The 26,877-nt window shown below is 38.0% G+C and overlaps 3 protein-coding genes across 6 annotated transcripts in view; all 3 read left to right on the forward strand.

Moving 5' to 3' along the window:
* LOC101160647 (extended synaptotagmin-1) overlaps positions 1-7,794 on the forward strand; it is a 22,056-nt gene extending 14,262 nt beyond the window's left edge. For all 3 annotated transcript variants that reach the window (XM_023955170.1, XM_023955171.1, XM_023955172.1), the window contains 18 exons: positions 3-149; positions 229-356; positions 483-609; positions 696-757; positions 867-1,008; positions 1,765-1,932; positions 2,010-2,092; positions 2,411-2,459; positions 2,542-2,631; positions 2,711-2,806; positions 2,903-2,974; positions 3,049-3,135; positions 3,270-3,416; positions 3,493-3,629; positions 5,001-5,132; positions 5,207-5,303; positions 6,587-6,636; positions 7,202-7,794. In XM_023955170.1, the coding sequence (XP_023810938.1) occupies positions 3-149; positions 229-356; positions 483-609; positions 696-757; positions 867-1,008; positions 1,765-1,932; positions 2,010-2,092; positions 2,411-2,459; positions 2,542-2,631; positions 2,711-2,806; positions 2,903-2,974; positions 3,049-3,135; positions 3,270-3,416; positions 3,493-3,629; positions 5,001-5,132; positions 5,207-5,303; positions 6,587-6,636; positions 7,202-7,229 (1,842 nt within the window). In that variant the 3' untranslated portion in view covers positions 7,230-7,794. The remainder of the gene's footprint in view (positions 1-2; positions 150-228; positions 357-482; positions 610-695; positions 758-866; positions 1,009-1,764; positions 1,933-2,009; positions 2,093-2,410; positions 2,460-2,541; positions 2,632-2,710; positions 2,807-2,902; positions 2,975-3,048; positions 3,136-3,269; positions 3,417-3,492; positions 3,630-5,000; positions 5,133-5,206; positions 5,304-6,586; positions 6,637-7,201) is intronic.
* Positions 7,795-8,247: 453 nt separating this feature from the next.
* Positions 8,248-12,284, forward strand: LOC101168945 (E3 ubiquitin-protein ligase DTX3L). 2 transcript variants are annotated; one of them, XR_908828.3, is made up of 4 exons: positions 8,248-8,559; positions 9,441-10,572; positions 11,381-11,598; positions 11,686-12,284. XR_908828.3 is itself a non-coding variant. In XM_004069107.3 (3 exons), the coding sequence occupies exons 1-3, from the start codon at positions 9,991-9,993 to the stop codon at positions 11,759-11,761; spliced, it is 876 nt and encodes a 291-aa protein (XP_004069155.2). In that variant the 5' UTR covers positions 9,820-9,990; the 3' UTR covers positions 11,762-11,786. The 2 variants fall into 2 exon arrangements, 1 of the variants encoding a protein (XP_004069155.2); XM_004069107.3 differs by lacking the exon at positions 8,248-8,559 and having other exon boundaries at positions 9,820-10,572; positions 11,686-11,786.
* An 814-nt stretch (positions 12,285-13,098) lies between these two features.
* Positions 13,099-26,372, forward strand: LOC101169196 (serine/threonine-protein phosphatase 6 regulatory ankyrin repeat subunit C). The gene is made up of 28 exons (XM_023955173.1): positions 13,099-13,247; positions 13,537-13,620; positions 13,947-14,025; positions 14,101-14,171; positions 14,261-14,461; positions 14,716-14,803; positions 15,169-15,311; positions 15,506-15,718; positions 15,824-15,902; positions 16,006-16,120; positions 16,594-16,676; positions 16,783-16,900; positions 17,456-17,524; positions 17,600-17,740; positions 17,951-18,007; positions 18,210-18,321; positions 18,403-18,474; positions 18,563-18,764; positions 18,885-18,972; positions 20,308-20,425; positions 20,515-20,734; positions 20,834-20,921; positions 21,022-21,105; positions 21,449-21,594; positions 21,738-21,820; positions 21,990-22,072; positions 23,486-23,577; positions 23,666-26,372. Exons 1-28 carry the CDS (start codon positions 13,221-13,223, stop codon positions 23,854-23,856), a joined length of 3,147 nt encoding a protein of 1,048 aa, XP_023810941.1. The 5' UTR covers positions 13,099-13,220; the 3' UTR covers positions 23,857-26,372.
* Positions 26,373-26,877: the final 505 nt, after the last annotated feature.

Here is a 26,877-nt window from a genome sequence, read left to right on the forward strand (position 1 = left end):
AGCTGTCCAGTGCATGGGACCAGCCAATGGGATCTCTGGTAGTTCCTGTGAAGGAACTGCTGTCTGAACCTCAGCTGGTTCTGGACAAGTGGCTGCACCTGGATGGCGCTTCACCTGAAAGTGAAATTCTGCTCAGAGCTGAGCTCAAGGTAAACGACTGCATGCACATGCACAGGTTAATGCTGCTGCGGCTGACACAGAGGCTGAGTGGAAGGTTGATGGTTGCAGATCCTTGACACACGGATGACAGACGTCCCAAAACCGTCTGCTGCTGCTTCCAAGAAAGAAGTTGATGCAGAAAAAATTCCCAAAGCAGCACATGTGGAGGAAAAAAGTTCTGAACTGCCTGCAACCCAGTGAGTTATTTGTCTCATGTGGAAGGTTGGACCTGTTAGCCCACCGCTCAGAAACAGCAAAGCCATATTATTGTGTGTCAGTGCAGGCTGGTTGTCATGATTTATAACCTCACTTTCTGGTTTGAGATCTCCTAAGGTGTCAGAGCCCCAGAAAGAGCCTGAAGCCGCACATCCGGACCTCTCCACAGAAAAGCCTGATCCCAGGAAACCAGCTGATGTTCAAACCACACTGGATGTGTGTCCTTCCTCTGCGGTCAGTCACGTCTCCCAAAAGGACTAGTTAAAAATCCCACAAATATGTTTTGTTATTTAAGTAACTGTATTGTATCTGTCCGTCAGACGATAAAGGAACAATCCCAGGATTTAAAAACACATCATGAGCCAAGCGCCCAAACAGACTGGTGAGTAAAAACATGTTTTTTATTCTTTTTTTCCTGTCATGTCTGATAGAAAACAAGTTCAAAAAGGAAATACATACATAATAATTAATGCTCGTGTGTGTAACTGCAGCACTACCATGGAGGACCTCGCTCAGTCTACATTCTCAGGTCTTCCCACTGATAAAAAGCCATCTGCAAAAGTCAGTGAAATCCCTAAAGCGGAGACCGCTCTTCAATCACGCACCACGCCACCCAGAGACTTTGGGAAAGAGGTGGGGGTTTTTTTAAATCATATACTGCATTTTGCTTAATAAAACGTAGCAAACAAATAAACTGCTTTCATGTGCACAGCTTTCTCTGGCACATGAAATTACAACCCCAACAAGATCAGACAGACTACAAGGTTGCCTGTGGAGCAGCCAATAAAAAGTGCTCCATGCTTTTAGTACCACTGTGGGTGTAAAGTCACTAAAACCATGCTGGGAATTAGTTTTAGTATTTGGGAAAAATATATTTATATAGTATATATAATTTGACTATTTTTTGACTTCAAATTTAAATTGCATCATTTGTCTGACATTTGGAAAAGTATTCGAACCATTTGGTTAGAACTGTTTCTATCAGACTTAAGTTGATCTTATAGTTTCCCTTTTTAAATTTTGGATGTAAGGTTATCTTACCCCCCCTACAGAAGGTTCTGACTCTTGAGCATGTTTTTATGTGTCATTTTAGCTTTTTTTAAAACAAGGAAGTCCCATAATTTTAAAGTAAAACTCACCATTTGCTAAAAAAAATATATATATTTTTTTTTTCATCAGTGTGTGGCTGGTTTAAGGAATAAAGATATTGTGAATTAAAGGGGAAAAATTGGATTCAGTTTTCTAAAGGACTACTTTTAATTAATTGTTTCAATTAGAAGTGAATAAAACTCTACCAAAACTGTTTGCCAGAAATAAGTTTTTAAAGTCTTTCAAATGTTTATGAGCTGTGGCTCTGCTGCTTACCATCTTACCTTCATTGTCCTGTAGGGGGTGCTGAGGATCCATCTGCTGGAGGCAAAGAATCTGGTGGCAAAGGACATCGTTCTGGGAAAGGGCAAAAGCGACCCATATGTAAAAATCAACATTGGGGGGTTTATGTTTAAGAGTCATGTTATCAAAGAGAATCTAAACCCAACATGGAATGAAATGTATGAGGTAAGACACATACGGTAAAGAACTTCATGCTCGCGGATATTTCTCTGCAGATTTTTTAATCTGTTTGTGATCCACAGGTGGTTCTGAGTGGGAACCATGACCAGGACATCAAGTTTGAAGCATTCGATAAGGATTTGAACTCTGACGACTTCCTGGGGAGGTGATTTTCTCTCAAGCTCCTGATCTATAAATAGAGAAAAAGTCCTGTTATGGGAAAAAAAAAGTTTCACTGCAATGTTTGGGTTTTAGGGACAAATGTTCCATGATTGGATCTTCAAAAACACAATACTACAGTTGACATTGAGAGATTATTTTTGTTTAAAGTTTTTTGGTACAAATTTTTTTTTTGATTTAATCAAATGTTTGGGAGTACTTTATCATATTTTTTTCAGTTTTTGTTATTTAAAGGCTTTAGCCAGCATCAAAATGTTCTTTTTTTTCAGACAGATGGAATAATTTCTCGTTCTTGTGTTCACAGATTTAGTGTTCGGCTGAATGAGGTCATGAGTGCACAGTACACAGATCAGGTTAGTCAGTAGCTGCTGTTGATTGATTGTTATCTGGTCTTAATGAGGAGTTGCTGCCTCTTCAACTGCGGCTGTGTTGCAGTGGTTCACCCTCAAGGATGTGAAGTCTGGACAAGTTCATGTAATTCTGGAGTGGGTTCCTACAGTGTCAAGTTCTATCAGACTGGACCAGGTCTGCCCTCCTGCATGTTTTTAATTTAATCTTTTTTTTTTACAGCTGACTCCATGTTTTTTTTTTGGTTCTGTTTTAGGTGATGCAGTTGGAGTCGCTCCAGTCTTACCAGAATAAAGCGGTCCCCTCTGCAGCGCTGCTCTTTGTTTACATCCAGGCAGCACAGTCACTGCCTGTGAGTTTGCAGTTTTTCCACAGTCTGTCCCACACTTATCAAAGATCCACACAATGACACACCCCCCCCCCCCCCTGTTTCTCATTTACCACATAGCTAAAGAAGAGTGGAAAAGAGCCCAGAGCAGGAGCCGAGCTCGTTCTGGGAGAAGCTTCCTCCAAAACCAAAGTGAGGATCTTCTTTTCGCTGCTGTGTCATGTTGTCTAAAAATGTTATTAATGCCATCTTCATATTCCCCTTAGCTGTGTGACCGCAGTGCCAATCCTCAGTGGAATGAATCTTTTCACTTTGTGGTTCGTGACCCAAAACGTCAGACTCTCATCGTGAAGGCAAGATCCGCATCTTCAGACCACAGACGTGTTGTTGCTCACTGCACAGTTTGTGAGCTCAGGCTGGATGGGTTTACACCACTGCACCTGTAAGATGATCCAATGACAGCATCCTCTTCTTTCTCACACTGCAGCTCTCGAGCGGTTGGGACGAACCAATGGGATCTTTGGTTGTTCCTGTGAGGGAGCTGCTCTCAGAACCAGAGCTGGTTCTGGACCGCTGGTTCCATCTGGATGGAGCCTCAGCTTACAGCCAGATCCTGCTGCGGGCTGAACTCAAGGTGGCAACACAAAACAAACGAAAAGACATGACAATGAATGCTGACTCTTACTGAAGGTTCTGTTGGTTTTTTAAAGATTCTGAACACTAAAATGTTGCATCTGATCGGTACGGAGGCTCTTCCGTGTGCCGCGGCAAGCGCCGGACAGTTGAAGATGTCTCTCACATACGCCCCTCAGCAGAAAAAACTAGTGGTTCTCGTCCATGCCTGCAGGTAAGTCACAGCACAATCTTTGATTTTTGTAGAATACTTTTTTTTTTCCTTCCTTAAAGTTAGATTTGTTTTAGTTTTTTAAATTTGTTGGGTAAATTTGCAAGACCCTTAAAGTGATTAGCCATGTACATTTAATTTCTATAAAAAAAGTAAATAAAAAAATAGTTTTATTGTATCCTTTTTTTGTTCCTTACATCTTTTTAAAGAAGTAAGTAAAATCTGTAAATCACATCAATAAATCACTTAACACAAAAACATATTATAGACCACAACAACAGTTAAAAAAACAAAACAAGTAACAGCATTACATTTAAAAAATAAAATAAAAACATTGAAAAAAATTTGAACATCAAAAGAAATTCTCATAAATCTAAATTAAATGTAAAAAAATACACGAAATAAGAATCTGGAAAAGGTAGCTATTGTGGGATGTCCTTGATTAATTGATGACGTTTGTTTACCTTTTCAAACAGAAGTTAATTGTCATGGAAACATTTTCCAACAGAAGCTTTCTTACATTTTGGTTTCTGAAATTTGTTTTGATTTTTAAAATATAATGTTGTTTTTTTCAATTATGCCTTTTGCTTTGTTAATAGTTGTGTGATCTTTAATATGTTTTTGCATTGAGTGACTTGTTGATTTGCACTTCTGGGCCACCGTACATTTTTCAGGTTCCGTCAAAAACTCATTGCTCATTTGGATTTAAAATGGGCAATTTCCAGCAGCGTGACTTTTATCTTTTTTTTTTCTTAGACAGTGTGCTTCAGGTTTGCAGGTAGACCGTCTGCGTTTATGATGCAATTTTAGCTAAAAATGTTCAGAAATGTAGCTGTTCGGACACCTTTGCTTGGTTTTCACTTGAAAATAATCCAGAATGCGGAGATGTTTCTTTCAGGACCAATCACTGCAGCTTCGATAGGCCCTTCCAACACAATGTGCTTCAATTAATCATCTGTTTGTTTAGTTCTTGGGAGAAGGCTTAGGTATGATCAGTTCTCATGTGTTTAAAAGACAGAATCTCCTTATTTTCTTTATTGTTTTGAAAATTTGTTATTTATGAGCCTGAACCGTGCATGTTGGATTCGACGTGCAGTCTTCGCTCTCCAGTCCTTTTTACATCATAAAATATAGACATTTAACAGATGAAGGTCCTGCAGTTATATTTAACCAATTATCTGCTTGTATTAATGAGGAAATATTTATCACATGAGTCTAAAACATCCAAGACTGAAGGGAGAAGTTAAGGGGGAAAGTTGAAAAATGTCTAACTTATCAAAAGCAGTTTTTTTGTATTCTTAGATTCTATTCTTATTCTTTTTATTTTTTCAGGCTGAGGTCTAGTTTTCTAATTGTTATCATCTCCATACACAGAGGCCTTTTGGCACAAAGTAAGGATGGAGTAGACAGCTATGTCTCTCTCATGTTGCTGCCAGACAAAACCAAAGCCACCAAGAGAAAGACCGCCGTGAAGAAAAAAGACCTCAACCCCGAGTACAATGAAAGGTAAAAGAACCCAGTGTCTCTGCTCCATCGAGTCTTCCATAAACGTTGATGACGTCTCTGCTTGTGTCTTTAAGGTTTGAGTTTGATCTGCCGGAGCAGGAGGTTCCATTCAAGTGCCTCAGTGCATCTGTGAAAAATAACTCCTTCAGAGGCAAAGATGTTATTGGACAGGTGAGTCTGGAAGTCAGAATCTTTAGCAGAGATTCTGTTCTGCAAACCAGCTACTGGTCTGTCAGAGAGGGAAAGCTCCTTTTCGGCCTACATCATAAAATTGTCTATTTATTTAAAAGTAAATTCTGCCCTACGTTCCTTTTCAAGAAAATTGTCTGTGACCCTGTCATACCAACTAGGCGTCTTTTCAAGTGACTTGTCCAGTGTGGCTCTCAATGGCCAGCAGAGCTAGACTGCTTAAACGGCCTTGGCCCATTGTGTTTCGGGTGTAGGAATCGCCAAAATCAGGTCGACAATATTAGCACCGTCTGCCATTATGAGCAGTTTCACCCAAGACGCTAGCCTAGCCTACTAACGTTACATGAATGAATGGATTAATGAATGAATGAAGGAATGAATGACTGAACGATCTAAAAAAATATATTAAACTCTGTAAAACTGAAACAAGGAATGTGGTGTATAATTGTGTGAAATGTATGATGAAAATCAAGCAATTTCGCCAAGCAAATATCAAAGAAATAGGTTGCAGCAGTTTTTATTTCGACTGAACTTGAGAAATCCGCGATGGGACTGAGCGCGAATAGCTTTAGTGATTCCTCATAGTACAGAATCGCTGTCAGTCAAAAAGAGATGCAGTCTTTTGACAGACCCTCCAATCATCACGCAGAAGCTTGGAGTCCGGGCCAGCCCACTCCCCATTCACCCCCAGAGACGCTGAGCGTCCGTGGGCGGGACATAATCGCAGCGTTTATCCAATGACCGTCTAGTTTCGAAGCGCTGAAAAAAAACGTTCAAAGCGGCCCCATTGAAGTCAATGGACGCTGGGCTTCAATAGGGAAATGCACTGTGACGCTGCAGCAATGTATGAGAAGAAAATCGAGTCAGCCGACCTTCTATATGTAACGGATTCTGAACGAACACGTCTTTGAGATGAACATTTTCTAATGCATTTTTAGTCAATAAAATGTTAAAACATTAGTACATATTTGACCATTAATTTTGTGACGTTATAAGGGAAGCTGAGCTTCCCTTGCAGTCTTAAAGAAATCGCCACTGCTGCAAACAAACAACATAAGACAGATGAGTGGCAGATAATGTCACCCCTGCTGCTCTAAAACTTCAAATATGTACCCAATGCTAACAAGCTCATTTGTTTCACCACATTAAAGCCAGATCAGTCTTTTTCTAAGGTTTCTATTTTAGTGAGAAAATTATTCTCTCTTTTCTTATTCTGTTGTCTTCAATTCTTTTCTTTACGCTGATATGACATGTTTGTTCCTCAGGTTCAGGTTGAGTTAGCTCAGATGGATCTAAAGTCTGGAATCACACAGTGGTAAGCAGACCAGGTTTGATACATGATACCAAATGTTTATCATAAAGAAACTTATTTATAGTAACAGCTTCATTCTGATGCATCAACTTGTAGATGACTAGATCCATGACCGTCTTTGTTTTCCTCATCTGAGCTGGAATCTGGCTCTAAACTGTACAGCTGGATAGCTCCGACATTGCTCGCCATTTTTGTTGTACTAATGATGTTATGAAGGGGGTGTGAGGGCCTGTAGGCTAGCAGGAGAGCATGTAAACTTGGAGCTTTCAGCAACAAAGAGAGGAAGGGGGGCAGGGTTTCTCCATGCCAACAGTCACGCCCAGGACTCAGAAGCAAATTTCTTATGAATTACTTCTGCTCTGGGCAAAGTATATCCTAGAAAACCTAAAAACGACATAATCCCAATTAAAAGACCACTGGGGAAGCTTTTACGATCGATCAAAAGATGATTGGATTGGGTCTCTAAGGGAGAGTCTTTTATAAAGTGTAACATCAGTTATGCTCCTCTTTATTGTGCTCTTAGATTGTAATAATTTGTTCCGCTGTGAACATGTTTTTTCTTGTCCAGGTTTGCTCTGAGCGATGAAGCCGAGTAGACTTCCTGCCTGCCGATCTTGTCGCATGGCGACGACCATGTAATCAGTCAGCCTTCCTTCTGCTGCTGCTCTTCACACACCTGCACCACTCCGGCAGCTTTACTGCACCCACCCAGCTCACTGTGTTACTCAATGTTTACTGTACTGTGTGCACTTCCACCAACCAAAGAGGAAAAAAATAAAATAGTTGTGTTGAGAGTTAAAACAGTTTATTAAAGAGGAACTAAAGACGTTGACAGACGAGACGGCACTGAAGAGGTTTTGATGTTGTAAGAGAACTTTACACTTCTCAATGAAGTATTTTTTCCATGTTTTTATATATTAATTTTTTTTATGTTTCATTGGTCAATATTGATGTCATTTCAACCTTATTTTATAAAATCCTTGCAGTGGATGTTTCCACAGAAATTCATTTTTAAAGTGCCTTTTTTTCAATCTTGTGTTTTATCGTTTATATTTGCTTCACGTCAGCAGCTGTCTGTAGCTGTGCCTTTGCGATATCAGACTGAATACTGTTTGCTAAAAAGCCAAATAACAATAAAATGATGTGGAAAATCTCGCAACATCTTTTGAGTTTCTGCAAGTTTTACTGTCCACTCTAAACAAATACCTGTAAGAGCAAAGGAAAACGTAGAAATTCCTTATTGCAAAAGGTAAATCGTATCTAATTACATTTTATTTCATTCTCTACTGGTTTGTAAGTAGAAAAACAACCTTTTCTGCCTGTCCTGTTGTTGAAGGCTAAGTGTGGTAAATGTAAATTAATCAGTAAACCTCATAAGTGTAATTAAGTTTCTATCATTAGAAAAGATGATTCCAAATCCGCAAAGCTCTTGTTATGTTTTATTAGGAACTGGTGGTGTAGGACCCAAAATGCAGGAATCCAGGCTTGTGGCAGATAAATAAACTTGGTAAAACCATGAAGTAAAGGAGCAATAAAGACATTTAAAAAACAGACACTTAAATGGAATGAGGTTAATAAAGACAGTTTTGGATAATTAACAACTATATATATATATTTATTTTTTTATTTTTTGACATGCTAAAAACATTATTCTTTCAGGGGAACAAAATTATAAAAATGGGAAATGAAACATTATTTTAGAACCCCTACCCTCAGTGTGATTTATAAATCATGTTTTAGTCACAATCAGGTGACCACCCACCTGCTGTGACTTTACTAGTTTAGTAGAGCTGCTTAAACGCAGTCGAGTTCCTTATGAGGTTCAACCTCCTTATGTTTACGCAACTAAAGTTTCACTTTGACTCTCTTGGCTGATCCTCCAGTGATTCAGTCTCTCCTCTGTTGGTTTCAGCCAAACGGTGGACGGTAAGTGATCAACTGCTGCCTGAAATTCAAACTTTCTGTCAACATACATTCAATGGATTTTTTTATTTAATTCAATGACCTACTGACCTTTTGTTCTGATAGAAAAAGGACAAAAATGTGATTAAAAAATCCATAAAACTTTAATGAGTTGCCAGCATTCATACTGTGGTCCTTATAGTTACGCTAGAATTACATTTTTTATTTTCGCTATTTTCAGTAAAAGCCAGAATAACATAGTTTTTATCAATATTTGAGTGCCAAAAAAATGAAGAAGTTTAAAATATGGGTTTGTGTTGAACCTTGTGCTACTGTTTAAAAAAATCCTCTGAGTTAAAATCACGTCATAATTATCTTTTAATTTTGATTTAGCGGATCTTTAATTGTGAAAGAGCTAGAAACAGCCTTACAGAAGTTTGAACTTTAGTTCAAGAAAACAGTTTCAAATGGTTTTGGGGATGAAAATATGTAACAGTCATGTTTTGATGATGATTGTTGATCAATTGTTACGCTTGACTCATTTTTTTCTTAAAAAAATCCTGTTTTGTGACATAATTCTAAAAAAAAGTGCTGTCTTTGTAGTGATCTGATTAACAAGATGTTTTTTCTTTTCTCTTGTTTTTAACTTTTTCTTTTCTATACCTAAACGTTTTCTGATGACGATAAATCTAATTTAATCTAAAAAAAAAGTGTTTAATTTAATCTGCTTCCAGGAGTTAATCCTTTTAGAGAATTAATGTTTAGTTTCTTCGGGATTAAATTACAATTTGCTCCATGTATCTGATTAGTAATATGTGAAAGAAAAAGCTTTTTCTTTTATTAATAAAGAAAAAAAAACAATACGACTTGTTTTTAAATGAAGTGCTATACTTTTGTTTTTCTAGGAAACTGTACAGATTCTCAACCAGCCCCTGCAGCAGGCAAATGTTTTCTTTGATTTCCACACAAAGAAATCTCTGATTAGAGGTGAATTCTCCACTGAACACATTGTGTTATGAGGATAGTATCTTAAAATCGTCTTCAATACGTGGGGAAAAACCCAACTCAAACCCAACTCAAGAGCATGAATCCCATAACCTCTGAAGTGAGTTGTGTAGTCCCAGTGAGTTCTTTCTGGTATCTGAATCATGTCTGCAATAAAGAAATTAAAGTCATAGAACAAAAGCACAAAGTTCAAATGGTGGCACACGTCAATGTGTCATTTCAAGCTGATCAGGGAGCTGGAAGTCCACTTGCAGCTATGTCTGAGTTCTTAGAGCTGAATCTTGTGGTTCACTCATTCCTCTCAAGTTTGTTGATCCAGATCAGTGGAGCGATGCATTCAGGGTCATCCAGAAAGCTGAAAAAAAGTTTTTGCTTACTCTGACATCTGAGGAAATCACTGCATTTGGGCCAAGCTGCAGTCAGGATGCATTCAGCGATGCAATAAATGCAATGAAGAAAGGAACAAACCTTCTCAAGGAGTCTGAATTGAGAGCTCAGGCAACACCATCAAAGATGGACCAGAACGTGAAAGATTTGCTTTCAACAAAAATGGATATGCTCTGCAGCAAAAGAACTGACACTTCGACTTATGCAGTAAATGCTTTCAGACTCCCAACATGTGAAAGAAAAGCCCAGCTTCCAAAGTCCTGTACTTCTAGATCAACTTTGTCCTTCACCCTTCCTTCTAAAAGTACATCAGAAGGTGGCAATAAATTCACTTCTTTGAAAATCACTAAAAAACCTACATTATCAAAAGAAAAGCCTGGTAAAGAATACTGTTCTATATGTTCACTGCCATTGAATAAAAAGAGGCGGCTGAAGTGTCAACATGAATTTTGTGAAGAGTGCCTAGAGGATGCATTACATCAGACTGGGTCCATATGTCCCATATGCAACCATGTCTTTGATGTGTTAACGGGAGATCAGCCAAACGGACAGATGTCATGGGTCAAAAATTCAGATTCTCTCCCTGGATTCTCAGGCTGTGGCCACATCGTCATCACTTACAACATCGCCAATGGAGTACAGACGGTAAATATTTGCAGAAATCATTTCAGTTTCTTCAAAGTCCCACTCCAATCATCTTTTGATCTAGTCCAGAAATCGTTCCCAATGGTCTTTTAAGAATGATTATGCCATTTTTAGCCACAATTGAAAAAAAGATCTTTGACCAACCAACTGTAACAGCTGCGTCATTAACAGGTTTTTTCCAATGGCATTATATTGTCTGCTCTCAATTGATGATGATTTAAATCAAGAAATACTATTTTAATCAAGAAATACTATTTTAATCAAATTTTTTATCAATGTATGTCCTTGATCATGAGAAACATGTTAAATAATTATAATGATAATAAGTGATACTTTATGTATCCCACAATGGGGAAATTCTTCTCCACATTTTGACCCATCCCCTGAGGGGAGCAGGGTTCGATCTGCCAACTCTTTAGTTGTTGGACAACCTCCTCTACCGCCTGAACTAGACTGCCGGAACGTACCAAAAAAAAGATTTTGACTCGAGTGGCTCTTTAAAGCATTTTTTCCAGAAAAACAAGAATGTTTTCTGAAACACAACAAAATTTTAAACTGCAACTAAATTTTTGGCACTAACACTTGGTTGATTGAAAAAAAATCTCCATGGATTCCAAAAGAAACCATTGTAAAATAAATTCATTCTACAATCAGCACAAATATTTATAATGAATGGTGATTTCCTTTTTTGTGTGTTCTGTTTATTTGATTTATTTGTTAATCTGAGGTGAAATTATAGATGGATTTTGTTTTATTAAGTGTTCCTTTCAAACTATTACAAAATCTGTCTTTAATTTTCCTTTTGCAGGACAGACATCCCAACCCAGGAAAGCCATTTTCTGGTACTTGCAGAACTGCATATCTTCCAGACAACAAAGAAGGCAATGCTGTTCTGCAACTTTTAAAGAAAGCATTTGACCAGAGGCTGATTTTTACAGTTGGCAATTCCGAAACAAATGGCCTAGAAAATCAGGTTATTTGGAATGACATTTCCCACAAGACATCTCTGTCAGGAGGCATAAAGAAGTACATATCACAATTTATATACTATGTCTTTTAGTTTTTTATTTTATTTTTCATAATTATTTGATGTGTTATGTTTTGCTCCCACAGTTTTGGATATCCTGATCCCAACTATTTGGAAAGAGTCAAGAAGGACCTGAAAGCTAAAGGCATCAAGGAAGACTGAAACCAATGAAACCTTTTCTTAAGATTAACCTTTGTAAGACTTTATAAAACTTTCAAAGACTTTGCATGACTTTGTTTTTTGTTTTTTTCTTTCATACGTCAATATATTTTAACAGACTGGGCATAAAAAGGTCATAAAAATTTGAGGACTTTAACTTGGTGAATAATTATTTACTAGATGAGAAATGATGCACTTGTTTGCAGTCTCACAGCTAATAAGTTATATCTAGCATTAAACCATTTTCTTATCTTTAACAATAATGTATTCAAATATTTTAGTGTTTCTACAGTCATTAGCCTAGTTGACAGACTGTGATTAGATTGAGTTTTTTGCAGTCTAGTTTTTTTTTGCCAAAATAACAATCATTTTTTATGTTTCTGATCTAAAGTGTGGAAATATATATTTGAAAAAAATGGCATAATCCCTGTTTATGGGACAAGTAAATTGTTTTTGTAATAATGGTCTGTTATAATTCAGTTGATCATTAAGGAACCCCAAGAAAATAAAGGAAAAATGTATATGCTTTATTTGTGGAATAGTACAATATCAATTACTGAGATATACTTCTATTATTTCTTATTATTGAACTAAAGTTATTTAAGACAGTGTGTTTTGTCAGTGTCAAAACAAAATAATAATAATAAAAAGTTATTTGTGTTTTCCATTTGAACTTATTTTCTATTTTTTCCTTGGAACAGGTTTACTAGAGTGAAACTCTGAGTTTAGTTCAACTAAAGGCCTCAGAGCGGCTTGACATCAGAAAAGGTTTTTAACTTGATTAACTCCTGAGTTACATATTTAATCGAGATTGAGTAGAATTTTAGGGATTTGATCAGTGAAGCTTTATCAAACTTTCTTAAGGTACATTAATTTCATAATTTGGCAATACATTGATTTTGAAATATTATTGCATACAAGATGGGAAAATTCTTCGTTTTTTTAGGTTTTTGTGAGGCATTTGATTTTCTGGAGCACATTAGAAAATAACAACAGTTTTGTGATATATACGCCCGGGCATTACTAGGAGATGATCAGTTCTATGGTTTGGTCCTATTATCTAAAACGCGATAATGTTTTTATTCAAAGTCACATGTCATTTGCTTTCTTAATGTAAAAGAGGAACACACGTGTGTGACTTTTTTATTGTACACAACAAAAAATGCACACATACTAATTTCGGACAAATAATGTGATCTCGAGATTATGACATACTTATTTGTTAATTTTGGAGAAAAAAACGATAAAATGTGCACAACAGCTCATTATAGGAAAATAAATAAATAATTGCATTAAATCCCGTCGACCCTCAAAATCGCGTTCTCGCGATATTTAAAAAAACCTTTATTGTACATTCACAAATTTTTCAGCTGTGCTAAGCTAACAGCTTAAGAGCATCATACTGATGTGTTATGAAGTTCCAATTAACTTACAATGAAGATGCCTTGTCAGTGATTCGAATATGGACTTGAGAAGTATCACGGATCAGGTAGTGCAAACATTTTTGTTGCATTCTAACTCACTTCATAGCTTTTGTAAACAGTGGCTAGCCTGCTAAGCTAGTCAACGAGAAAAGTTTGACAAGAGTTTATGTAGTAAATGTTATACTGTGCAAAGGTGAATTACATTTTTTTTAATAGTATACATTTTTAAGATCGCTGTTGTTTATTGTCATTGTTAAAATTGTCGTTTTGTTGTCATTTCCTGTGATTTCTTTGATAGTAGAGTTCTAAGTTAGAGGCAGTAGGGTTAATTTCACGTCTCATCTATTCTTGCAGTCTCCACTGATCCAAGCCATATTTAGCCGAAACGCAGAAGATGTTACATCTTTGTTGAACCACAACGAAAATGTCAACGCACAGGTAAGATCATCCACTCACCGTTTTGGTGACTTTCATCCCTTTTTCCATTGTCATTAAAACTATAAGAATAAATTTAGTCAGGCTGGTGATGCTGCTGACCAAAAGAGCAAAAAGTAAAATCAAAACACTGATTTGAGTCAGTGTTTTGATTTTACAAAAGAGCGCTGACACATTTGAAAAGAATTGAAGTTTATAATGGAGTTGGTGGATGTTATGACAGAAGTATAAATAACATTGGAAAATTATATTTTATGAAAGCTAAATAAAAAATAAGTATCACTTGCTTCTTTAACATGATGACTCTTATTTTTTTTTAATGTGTCTAGGACCAAGAACAAGGGACACCACTTCATGCTGCTTCTTATTTGGGTGATGTCCATGTTATGGAAATACTTATTAGCTCAGGTAGTAGAAGAAGATCTTGAGTATTTCCTCCTTGCCCTAAGAAAACACAGCAAAGCTAATATTTGTTTGTTTTAGGAGCAAATATCAGCGCTAAGGACACTGGGATGCTTACTCCTTTACATCGAGCTGCTGCCTCAAGAAACAAAGTACCTATATCTTCTAAAAAAACAAACAGAATAAAGGGAAAAGTCAGTTACCTTGCTGTGTACTTAAATTCTCTTTTTTTTTTTAACAGAGGGCTGTGGAGCTGCTGCTAAAACACAAATCAGAAGTCAACTCGCGGGACAAATTCTGGCACACACCCTTACATGTTGCAGCAGCAAACTGGGCCACAAGCTGCGCTGCGGCGCTGATACCACATGTTTGCAGCCTGGATGTTACCGACAAGTTGGGAAGGACACCGCTTCACTATGCAGCACACAGTGGCCACAGAGAGGTAATGTGACGTTAACAGTCACTTTTATGCTTTGTGGTTATTTCAGTGATTGGTTTATATAAAGAATACATTTGATAATTTTTATGTCCTTGAGGAACAAGGAAGGATATTACTCTATATTACAATTTTTGCTACGGACCAAACAAATTAAATCAGTTTTATATGTTACTTCTCTGTAAATATAGATGATCTTAGTCCTTCAAGTGTAAGTATTTTAGGAGAGCTTCACACAGTTCAGTGCTTCTGCATTGCAGATGGTGAACTTGCTTGTGTGCAAAGGAGCCAATGTAAGCGCCAAAGATAAGAAGGAGAGGCAGCCAATTCACTGGGCTGCACACCTTGGTGAGTGAAACACTTGTCAGGTAGACATAATTGGGTACATCCAGATAATTAAACTGTCATTATGAGTGCAAGAAAGACGTGAAAAAAGTCAGCAGCTCTTGAAAACTTTAAATGGGGATGGCTTCTGTGTTAAGAGAATCTATAGCGTTTGCTAATCTTTTGGTGCTTAGACATATTGAAAGACTTCTTATTAAGTGAAGAAATGTCCATTTCTGTTAACAGGCTGCGGGTATCTTCCACCTTTATGTGTCTGTTAATGACTGCTAATGTTCAAATCCAATTTTCCCCATACAGTATATTTTACATTTGTTTGGTTTTTCATACTTTAGGGTTTTACTAATGTGTATTTGATGCTCTTCTTTCAGGGTATTTGGAGGTTGTGAAACTGCTGGTTTCTCATGGTGCAAGTGTGACGTGCAAAGACAAGCATGGTTATACTCCACTTCACGTTGCAGCTGTCAGTGGACAACTCGACGTGGTCAGCTATCTGCTGAGACTTCGGGTTGAGGTAACATGGCTGTGGCTCGGTCATATCACTGTCGCAAAGCAAACATTATCATTTTTAATCACAGCAGGCTAATATTATTTTGAATCTAATCCGCAAATCGGATCTTTTGTATTTATTGCTGCAAAGGCTTCCCATCTGCTTTTTTTGATGTTAAACTTGAATTTTTTTCATTGTCTTGTGTTTTTTCTTGTCAGCCTGATGAGCCCAACAGCTTTGGGAACACGGCCCTTCATATGGCCTGTTACACGGGGCAGGACATCGTAGCCTCAGAACTGGTGAACTGTGGCGCCAACCTTAACCAGCCAAGTTACCATGGCAACACTCCACTGCACATGGCTGCTGCTTCTTCCTGTGGGGTGATGTGTTTTGAGCTGTTGGTCAACAACGGTGCTGATGTCAGCGTGCAGGTAAACAGATGAATAAGAAAAAGAAAAAAAAAACAACTTATCTTTGGGAGTAGTTTATTCAGACTGACTGAACTTGTATTTTCTCTCCAAATCTTCTTTTGACAGAACAAAGATGGGAAGACCCCTTTACATATAGCTGCAAAGTATGGACGCTTCACCGGCTCACAGATTCTGATTCAAAATGGTGAAGTAAATCACAAAATACAAAAGCACCTCTGAAAATATTCAGTTTGTGAGAATCTGTTGGTTGTTTTTCATGTTTAAAACATGTAATTTCCCTTCTGTAGGTGCAGAGATTGATTGTGGGGATACAAATGGAAACACCCCACTTCATATTGCTGCCAAATATGGGCAGGAGTTACTGATCAGTACTTTATTGACAAATGGCGCTGACAAAAACAGGTTAGTCTGGCTGAAGTAGACACAACTGAACTGTCAATCACAGTTATCGCAGCATTTGAATTTTCCAAAATTCCAATGTTCTCATTTTCATTTTAAGAAAGCATTATCTCACAGAAGTTAAGACACAAACATTTTAAGGATCCTGTGATCATGAATCATGAAGTTAATGTATTTATTGATGTTAGAATGTTTCAGAAAGCGGATCATTGTGGTCTCTTGAGATAGATCACTTTTTCAATGAAAAGAAAAGTTATTGAATGAATAAATGACTTCCCCTGTGAATGTCAGTGTCTCCCTTTAAATCTAAGACTTACATTTATTTTGGGCCTGTTTTGATCTTAGCTGTTGGAGCTCATTTCTATCTCTAAAGTGCTGCATTTGTGGGTTTGCTTGATTTAAAAAAACAAAGTCAATTTACTATTGACCAAAACATAAAGGTTTGGTATAAACGAGTATTGCTCTGATCTTTTTAGACAAGGGATTCATGGGATGCTTCCATTGCATTTGGCAGCCCTCTGCGGCTTTCCAGACTGTTGCCGCAAGTTGCTGTCCAGCGGTGAGTCTCAGCCAGACTTCCAAAGCGCCATCATCTAATCCCACCTGTTCCATCAGGTTTTGAGTGGAAAAAACATGCATAAAGCTGCTTTTTGTTTGTCATTTAGGCCATTTCTACAACTCCATGCCCTCTGCAGTGGGCAGCCCCAGCTCGGGAGAGGAATTGGACATAAACATGTCAGATGATCATGGGAGGACCGCCCTGCATGCAGCTGCGTCTGGAGGGTGAGTTAGAGGTCTGAGCCATCCATGTTTTTAGAGAGGACAGTAATGAAATTATTCTTGGAAACTATTTTTGGGGCACAGAGATGATGAGATAAAACGGTCTGAATGTGACTTTAAAACAGTAATTAAAGTATGGTGGGTAAAGGTCTTTTTTTGTTGTTGTTTATTTTGTTTTACACAATTTAATTAAGTTTGGTTTTAATTTAATTTAATTAGGTTTTAATTAAGTTTGCAACTACAACACAGATTTTATGTATAATAATAATAATAAACGCACCGTGTCTAAATCCAAATGGTATTTTCCAGTATCGATTATAATCAATTTATTTCATTTTGAAATGATTTTATTATTTAATTTGATTCAGTTAACGACTTAAGTCAGAAAAATCATTTTGTTTGGATCGACTAATCATTACACACTAATCTGCATTTGCTGCTATTAAAAATGTATGTTGATGAAACTTGTTATAGTACAAACAAAAATCTAATTTCTCCCCTGGTTATGGTAGAAATAATCAGATAACATGTCTTTTTATTTATTGTTTGTCTTTGCAGAAATGTAGAATGTCTGAATTTGCTGTTAAACTGTGGTGCAGAGTTGGATATAAAAGACATTTTGGGGAGGTAAGCAGGCCTGACTAACTGCCAGAAAGGATTTTACTGAAAACGGGTTGAATTCACTCCAGTTTTGCCTCTCAGATCTCCTCTGCACTATGCTGCAGCCAACGGGAACAGCCAGTGCACCGTCTCCCTGGTAAGAGCTGGTGCAGAGGTCAACGATGCAGACCTGATGGGCTGCAGCCCTCTTCACTACGCTGCAGCTTCACACGCCTTCTGCGGGTGAGAAAGCTCACGGTCATTTTAAAACCAAACAGGCTCTGCGGAAAAGCAAAAGCACTGCTGATGGAGACGTTATCCCAAAATGTTGGAATTACAGATGCAATTGCAACTCACAGTTTATATCCATTAGACAGCCCTTTAAGGGGCAATCATGTTTACCATTCCCTGTAGAACCCCCTACATTTAAAGGGTCTGTCTTTTTAACCACAGGGGAGAAACGGTCTCCGGTTCAAGTCTCAGTGAGGAGAAAGAACATGAAGCTTATCTGTAAGTTTCAGTTTTATAAAAAGATTATGTTTCAATATTTTGCTGGTTATTTTTAAGTTCATTTAGTCGTCCTGTGCTACTTTACATGTTTTTTTCATATGGACTCTTGATTAGTTTTTTTTGCTTATAATGGCTGCCTGTTTTGAAAAAAAGAAACAAGTAGAGGGTTTTTGCAGTTCTTGCTTGTACGGTTTGTGTTCAGGTGTTTAGATTACTTGCTAGACAACGGTGTGGACCCGACTCTGAAGAACTGTCGGGGTTACAGCGCTGTGCATTACGCAGCAGCGTGTGGGAACAAACAGCATCTGGAGCTGGTCAGTTTTGTTTTTCCATCAAGCAGTTTTAATGAAACATTTGTTTACTTCAGATTAAAATCAAGTTTGTTTCTTTTGCAGCTCTTGGAGATTTCTTTTAATTGCCTTGAAGAAGCTGAAAGCAATATTCCAGTCAGTCCTTTGCACTTAGCTGTGAGTATTTTAATAATAATAATGACGATTATTAAGGGAAAAAAGTTTTATTTTGAAATGATTGGTCCTTTTGCTTCTCTTGCTTCAGGCTTATTATGGTCACTGTGAAGCACTCGGGCTGCTTTGTGAGACTTTAGTGAGTTTGGATGTTCGCGACATTCAAGGGCAAACTGCCCTTCACCTGGCTGCTCAGAGGGGCTTTTCTCAGTGTGTGGAGGTCCTGCTGGAGCATGGCGCCTCCTACGGCCTGAGGGAGCACAAACGCAGGTGGACAGCTCTGCACGCTGCAGGTGAGTGAATCCCTCAGATTTCTGACCTGGTCTTTTCTTCAAAGTTTTGTGTATGTGGCCTCCTATATCCATACGGTTTAAATCATGCGAATGATTAAAATGGAGCTTTTGCTTGTGCAGCTGCTGAAGGCCAGGTGGACTGTCTGCTTTTACTCGTCAACTGCAAGCAAAACGTGGACGTCGTTGACAGTCAAGACACACAGGGGCGGTGAGTGAATCCGTTATATCATAAATATATGATGTACTTTAAATGTTTTTGCATTACATAAAAAAAAAAAAAAGCCACAAAAATGAATAATTTTGGATGATTTTAACAAAACCAGTTTTGCTAACACTTTCTTTGAGATTTGATTAAAATGGGGAGCTGAATTATTTATTTGCTTTTCAAATTTACTATTTTCAGCAAAAATATGTTATTTCCTTTAAAAATATAAGTCTGTCTCTATCAGCTGTAGTTTAAAAGCATATTGTAGAATGAGTCCAATTCAACTAGAGCATAAAAACATTAAACACACTGTGCTGACTTCTATAATCATCAAATTCAGTGATGTACTAATATTGATGAATATAATTTGCCACTTTTTATATTTGATCACCAGTGTTGGGTAAATTACTTTTTTTAAAGTATTGGGCTACTTTACTTTAGTTACTGGATGAAATTGTAATAAAAGTAATTCACTACTCGTTACTTTTTGTCCGCTCATATGCAAATTCTCAAGGGGAAACCACATGGCACAAAGAAGAACCTCTTTAATTTAATTTTTATAATTAAAGACCTAGCATAAAGTGTGAACCTGGTTCAAGACAAGACCTGGCTACATTAGAATTCAGACAGCAGTGTAAAAAATGACAACATAATATAAAATAAGTTGCAACACATGTGGTTTATGCCACTGCTTAAAGTGCGATGTGGGAAAAAAAACCTGTTACGCCTACTAGCACTGTGCACTACGCCTCCAGCACTTTGCTCTTTTCCTCAAATGCGAAAATGTCATTCTGACTGGAGGGGGCGGGGCTAGAACCATTTTAAATGTAAACTGTCAATGCTAAAATTTTCAAAACAACTATTTACCTTTTACAACTTTTTACTTGAAAAAAATGTTTAGGTTTAGGTTTTTAAGCAATTGTATAGTGAAATAACACAAACCAGCAACCACAGCACAAAATACAAATTAAAATGTACAACAAACATTGTAAAGGTTTAAAAATACTAAGTAGTTTCAGTAATGACTCTGTTTTGGAGAAGATTCTCTCAGTTCTCAGGTTTCTGGAGCCGATTCTAGATTCAATTATATCTGCAGACTCTAAATTCTGCCTTTATATTCACCATCAAAGGAAAATGGTTTAGATTTGGCTTCTTTTCCCGCTGTCCCTCATTGCCTTCATGTTTCTGTGCGGGTGTTGGCTCTTGTCGATGATCCTGTCTCTCTCCCTCGTGCACAGTTCTGCGCTGCTGCGAGTGTAGCGACCTAAGGCAGGTCTAGTATTCTGAGACAGTTCGTAATTTATTCTGACTCTTAGAAATGAAACTTCTTCTTTTCAGAACGGCTCTCATGCTGGCGGCTCTGGGATGTCACACGGACTGCGTTCACATCCTCTTAGAGAAAAAAGCCAATCCTGATGCAGCAGATAAAAAAGGCTTCACTGCCCTTCACAGAGTTGTGAGTCTACATGTTGTAAATGCACAAAAAGAATAACAATCCTAGTTTTTTTTTCCCTCTTACATGGTGGTTTTTATTTATCCCTGCAGGCCATGTTGGGCAGCGAGGAGTGTGAATCTGCTCTGTTGGAACACGGGGCTTCTGCTCTGTGCAGAGACTTTCAGGGAAGAACGCCGTTGCACCTCGCAGCGTCCTGCGGGCACACAAAGCTGCTCGGTGCCTTGCTAAAAGCTGCCAGGAAAGCGGATCCTCTGGACTCCATGCTGGACTTCAGAAGCTACACGCCTACACACTGGGCTGCCTATCATGGTGATTGACATAAAACAGATATAAATTAGTATGCCAATCCAATATACAGGAATAAACCCTTTTATAGATGTAATAATTAGATCCATTTGTCTTTTCCAGGACATGAAGGATGTTTACACGTTTTACTTGAAAACAGGATTTTTAGCAACCAGGAAGGGAATCCGTTCACCCCGCTGCACTGTGCTTTGTGCGTATCAGTCCCATTCCTGTTAAAACCGGAAATAAATCATTTTACTGCATTTAAAGCTACCATCCAAAGTCTTAACAAGCTTTCTGCGCCTGCACAGAGTCGGTGGATTTGATGCTGCTGCGGTGCTGCTAGTAAAGGCTGCTGGGCCTCAAATTGTCAACAAAAAGGATGCAAAAGGAAGGTGAGTTTGATTCTAATTCAAATCATTTTTCAAGCCCTGGATTTTATTTTAGGATGCTAATAAAAGCAATAATTTTGTGATGATTTCTATTCATTATTTTAAATGTAAGCGTTAATTTAAGAACTGGAATTAAACGGTCAAATTATTGGAGAACAACCATATTTGTCCACCATCTGTTTGTCAGTTACTACAGTTTTACCCTAAATCAGAATAGGTATGTTTGAAAATCTCATTTTTGTGTAGATTGTGTTGAACTTCAAGGAATTGTGTTTGGGTTTTTGCCTATGAAATATGTCCTGTTGCCTGCAGTGGTTTAGTTCTCACTGTGTGTGTTGGTGTGCAGGAGTCCGCTGCATGCAGCCGCGCATTCAGGAAGTGTTGCCGGCCTCCAGCTGTTGCTGACCTGCGGAGCAGAGGTTAATGCTGTGGATCACTTTGGGCGTTCTGCCCTGATGGTTGCTGCTGACTGTGGACAGACTATGGCTGTTGGTATGTCTCCGTTTTTCCTCTTTTGACCATCATGCCTGTGACTTTATTTCACATATTGTTTGCCTGATTGCACTGAAATGCCACTCTACAAAGAAATGAGTGATTGTTTTGAATCCACTGTTTACTTATTTTCTGCATTTCAGAGTTCTTGCTGCACAAAGCGAATCCAGACCTGAGCCTGGTGGATGCTAATAATAACACAGCACTTCACTTGGCCTGCAACAAGGTCACATACACATTCTAAACAATGTATTCCATGCATGCAGTGGATGAACGTAATGAGAAATATTGTAAAAAATAAAAACCATTTAGAATGCAGGGTTAAAAAGAAAAACTTGTGGAAATACAAAACACACCACCATGTGTGTCTTTACCCGTGTTGCTTTACTCTGCAGGGTCATGAGATGTGTGCTCTGCTGATCCTGGGAGAAATAACAGATTCTTCTCTCATCAATGCCAGAAATAACTCTCTTCAGATGTAAGTTCTGTCTCTGCTATTGTTCAAAAATACGACAAACGAATAATTAAAGCAGGTTAAGAGTTAAAATAGTGGGATACAGTTTCTTATTTCCTCTGGAAACAAACATACTCATTTATTTGAGAAAAGTAAGCAGCATTGATGTCGGTCAGTGCGTCTTTAAATTTGTACTCTGTCAAGAACGTTGTGTCGCAACACGTCACTATTTGGTTTGACTGTTCGTTTAAAGACCCACAGATCATCTCTGTTCCCAGTGGTCTTTTATTTATGATTATGCCGTTCGTAGCCAAAACCTGTGTTGTTTTCTAGGACATCGCTTCTGCAGAGCGGCAGTCGTCCATTAAAAAATTCTCTAAGTTGTGGGTGGGACCATTGGCGTAGAGCAACCCCGCCCCTTTCCCCTTCCCGTTGCTGAGATCACAAAGCAGGGAGCTTGTGGCCCAGCCAGCATACTTTCTACATCAGTGGTCCCCAACCACCGGGCCGCGGCCCGGTACCGGTCCGCGGGACACTTGGCACCGCACAGAAAGAAAAAATAATTTCCATTTGATTGTTTTTTTCGAAAAAAAAAATGTTTTATTTTGAAAAGTGACCAGATTCTCTCTGTTACATCCGTCACACTTAACGCACGTCAAAGTCGCGACACCAAACATCACGTGATACACACCTTGCGTTGCCCCCCCCCCCCCACACACACACACCACCACCACCACCACCACCACCCCCACCGGTCCGCGATAAACGTGCCTTGCGTTGTACCGGTCCGCTGTGACAAAAAGGTTGGGGACCACTGTTCTACATCACGAATAAGCTCTTTTTCAAACGGCTTTTTTTCGTCTGCTTCTGATTCACAAGTATTTGAACAAAGAAACACTCAGGAATGCTATTTTAATCTTAATTTTCTTGTCTTTTACATCATGAGAAAATTGTCAGAAGAACATGTTAAAAACACCCAAAACACAATTTTCATCACAGTGGGCTTCAACTCCAACGTAGAAATTAAGAAAAAAGGCAAGCAAGACCTAGTTTAATGCCCCCCACCCCTCTGTAACTAATTTAAATGTCTAAAGTCTATAAAGAGGGACAATTTTTCATGACTTCAGAAGCTTTTGAAAAGTTCTTTATGCAAATGCTGTTTATGCCTCCAACATTCCTAAATAACTAAAAAAATGGACTTCTTTTGGACTTTTTAAAGAAAAATAAAAAACTTTTTTCTTTTTTACCTTTAAATAACCTTTTACTGTTTTTGTCAAGGGGATGAGTCTTCCTTCTAATAATTTGTTTAATGTTGGTGAATTAAAGGCAACTGTCAGCCTTTTGTGGACTAAAAGAAAGTCTTTGATTCTAGTCATTCATGTCACAGGTTTCCTGTATCTTCTGTTCTCTGTAGTGAGTGCCGTCTTTGTCTTGCAGGCCCCTTCACATTGCTGCAAGAAAAGGCCTGGCCACTGTCGTGCAGGTGTTACTAAGCCGAGGTGCAGCCGTCATGGCTCTAGATGAGAAAGGTGCGCAGGAGCATGTTGCTCGTCTTTCCGGAGAACGTCAGAAACTCCTCGTCAAATACCGATCTTTTTTTCTGGTGGTTCTCTGCAGGACTCACACCAGCTCTGGCCTGCGCCCCAAACAAGAACGTAGCCGACTGCTTGGCCCTGATCCTCTCCACCATGAGACCTTTCCCCCCCAGAGAAGCTGACGCCACGACAGCCTCGCACTTCAACCCCATCCTCAAGAACTGTGCTATTTCTGCCACCTGTGGCTCTAATGGAAATCTGTGTCATGCCTAAACAGTGGTATTCTCCGAAGGGAAAATCCACCACTTATTGCTGAAAGTGTTATTCGGTCATCATCAAGCACAGACTCAAACATAAGCCATTCTCCTCAATCTGGTGTTGTTTTTATTAGCGGAAGCTTCCTATCATTTACTCTAGCTTGAGTTGTGAAGCACCTATCATCAGAACTTATTCTTTTACTTTAATAGTTTTACTCCACTGAATGCCAGTATTAGCTTTATATAAGCTTAAAAATCCATACACCTATTTCTAAGCTGAGCTCTACTTTCCATTTAACACATTTTAAACTTTTCCATGGAAACATAACAGCTAAAAGACTACCGGTACGTAAAGGTGCTTTTATTTTGAAGTGATGCTTAAATAGGAGCCTTCTAACATGGGATACATAGTGCCTGCCAACATTATGTACAGTTTTCGTACACAAACACAGCCGCTTTGAGGCTTTGTGTAATAACAATGTTAAAACACTCTGATATACAAACTCTGGCAGGAAAGTGTGCCTACTAACAATGGATGCAGAGGGAAGGAATCCTCAGCCTGAAGACGAAGGAAATCTATTGCTGAAGAAAACTCAGGACCTTATCTTAACAATGATGGTGTGTGATTAAAATAGATTTGTACAGTTGATTTGTATGTCAGGGCAAAGATTGGTCACCTCCTACTCAGATGGAGGGTAAAAAGGAGTTCATGCAACCACTACAAGTAGCAAAAGAATGTCCTCAGTGTCCTAACTAAAGCGGCGGTGTGTCATGGGTGGAACATCCTGCCACCCAGTCAATATGCAGTTCCACATCCTGGTTTAACTGACATGTTTGGATTGTTATGGCAGCCTGCTCCCATAGCAATGAATTTCCTGATCACTCAAGATAGTTTTCCTGGGTCAGTTCTTTTTGACTTTTTGAAGTCCTACATAATGGATCTCTGCAAATAATGATTTACAAAACAGCATGTCACTAAACAAAGTTTTTTCTGTTGAGCATCCTCCCTCAATAACTTCCAAAACATTTTATTCATGCACGGTTACGAGGGGTATTGCAACTGGTCACAAGTTATTACTCCCAGTAGAATTTATTTAATAGTGTTACAAAAATCCTGACATCCTTTCCGCTCGGCATCCTTTTGTATTCGGCATTGCATTTGTTGCACTTAGGTTATCAAAGTTAAAAGTGTCAGAGTGAAATAGTCATCCTTTTACTAGCAAGGGCTCGTGGAATTTTCTCCCCAAAAAAGATTTGTTTGAAATGGCGTCCTGTCGGGCTTCTGTTTAACAAAAAACTGGGATCTTTTCAATGTAAAACTGGTTGATGGGATGTAAAATAGTCCAACCCACCTGCCTGTCTGTGAAGAGACAGATTCTTTTCAAACTAATGTTAACTCAGCCTTTTACACACTGAGACCTTTCTACTTTTCTTGTCCTGTCTGAAGTGTTACACAAAAAGCACTCTTGAGAAAAGGATTCACTTCAGCTGCTTAAAAAACATAGCTATCGTTTAATCTTATTGCGAAGAGTCATATAGAAATGTATAAATACAAATATCTTGAATTGAAGTTGAGCTTTTATGCCTGTATTATCCAGAAACAAATCTTGCAGTTTTCATTTATCGGGATAAAACCCCAGATCAGTGTGTTTTGTACTGTAGGTGTGAGGCCTCCACACCATCTGATAGATGCTGCTCATTGTGCTCAACTTAAAAGAGAAGAAGTTTTATACTTTAGAAGAAAAGAAGCCAGGCCGAAAAGGGTCCAAGATGTGAATCTGTAGCGGTTGAAGATTAACATGCCAAGTTTCAAGTAATTAAAGATCTTCCTTTTTTTATTTTCACCATTTCTTCTAAGCAGGGAAACTCCAAAGATGTTAAAAAAAACAACAACACTAACAAATGTTTAGCATTTTTAAATGACGATTTGTGTTTCAGTATAATTTGTGTCATGTTTGTACAACAGAAGATGAAACCAAATTTGTTCAATATAAAATTCTATAAATCTGTGTTCAAATGTTCAAAAATACCTTCTGTTTTGATTGATGCTATACTGTATCAAAATACAGTGCATTTTTGCTGTAGACACAACTTAAAGGAATATATCTGGCAATAAATGAGTGCTTAGGAAGCCTATAATTGTACAAGTTGTTCTAGCGAATAAAAGTGTCTTAATTTTAAGGCCACTTGGTTCACACAAATATTAAAGCTTTTTTCTCACAAAACCTTTTTTTTTAGTTTTGTGAGAATATTCTTTGCATTTTCAAAACACAAAAGTCACTTTACTAAAGCAGAAGGTTGGAATGATGCTTACTTCCAGGAGTTACTTGTTAGTTTGTGTTTTGCATTTATTTTGCAGTGATTGCATTGCATGAACCAACGACTGGAAGCATTTTAACACTGATTCCTACTGGAATGAAGGCAAACCGTTTTCCTGATGGTCCTTTTTGCAATAGTTTGTAGAAGAGTAACCTTCACGTGAATCAAAGCAGCAAATCTAAAGGCAAATGAATTCATAAATCTTTTCACACAGTGGACATGATTGGCTAAATCTTTGTCAGACTATAGGTGTTTTAATGTCAAACGAATTTGCTTTTTGTTAGCAGCAAGGAAGCAAAAACAATAAGAATGCACAATAATAAAAACTTAATATCAGAAGAAAGTTTCTTTGAAGAGCTGAGTACTTTCAGACTGCAGCAATGATAAGAAGGGTTTTGCATTTTTAATAAAGTGAATGGTTTTGGTTTAATCTACTTGCTTCACAAAGTTACTGCAGTTGGAATTGTACATGGGTTTCTCTGCTTTATTTACGGAAGTTCTTGATTTGATGGACGAAAAATGTTCCACCCATTTGATTTTTCCAGACCACTGAGTAAAAAAACTGACATCTGAGGCTAAAAATTGGAAAAAACTTTACTTTTGTGTTTCTAAAATACAGCTTCATAGGCATTGTACTGTACCGGGTATAATGTAATTTTTAAATGCAAATCATCTTTTTGACTCTTATAAGGAAGAGAAAAAGTGAAAAATATTTAAT

This window comes from Oryzias latipes, chromosome 5 (assembly GCF_002234675.1).
Source record: "Oryzias latipes chromosome 5, ASM223467v1".
NCBI lineage: Eukaryota > Metazoa > Chordata > Actinopteri > Beloniformes > Adrianichthyidae > Oryzias > Oryzias latipes.

What these genes read in the sequence shown, in the direction of transcription:
- LOC101168945 (XM_004069107.3), top strand. Translation starts at nt 9,991, where the DNA reads ATGAAGAAAGGAACAAACCTTCTCAAGGAGTCTGAATTGAGAGCTCAG. An exon ending in TCGCCAATGGAGTACAGACG is followed by an intron (nt 10,573 to 11,380) that starts GTAAATATTTGC and finishes TTCCTTTTGCAG; the next exon opens with GACAGACATCCCAACCCAGG. An exon ending in CTGTCAGGAGGCATAAAGAA is followed by an intron (nt 11,599 to 11,685) that starts GTACATATCACA and finishes TTGCTCCCACAG; the next exon opens with TTTTGGATATCCTGATCCCA.
- LOC101169196 (XM_023955173.1), top strand. Translation starts at nt 13,221, where the DNA reads ATGGACTTGAGAAGTATCACGGATCAG. An exon ending in AATGGCGCTGACAAAAACAG is followed by an intron (nt 16,121 to 16,593) that starts GTTAGTCTGGCT and finishes TGATCTTTTTAG; the next exon opens with ACAAGGGATTCATGGGATGC. An exon ending in TCAGTCCTTTGCACTTAGCT is followed by an intron (nt 18,475 to 18,562) that starts GTGAGTATTTTA and finishes CTCTTGCTTCAG; the next exon opens with GCTTATTATGGTCACTGTGA.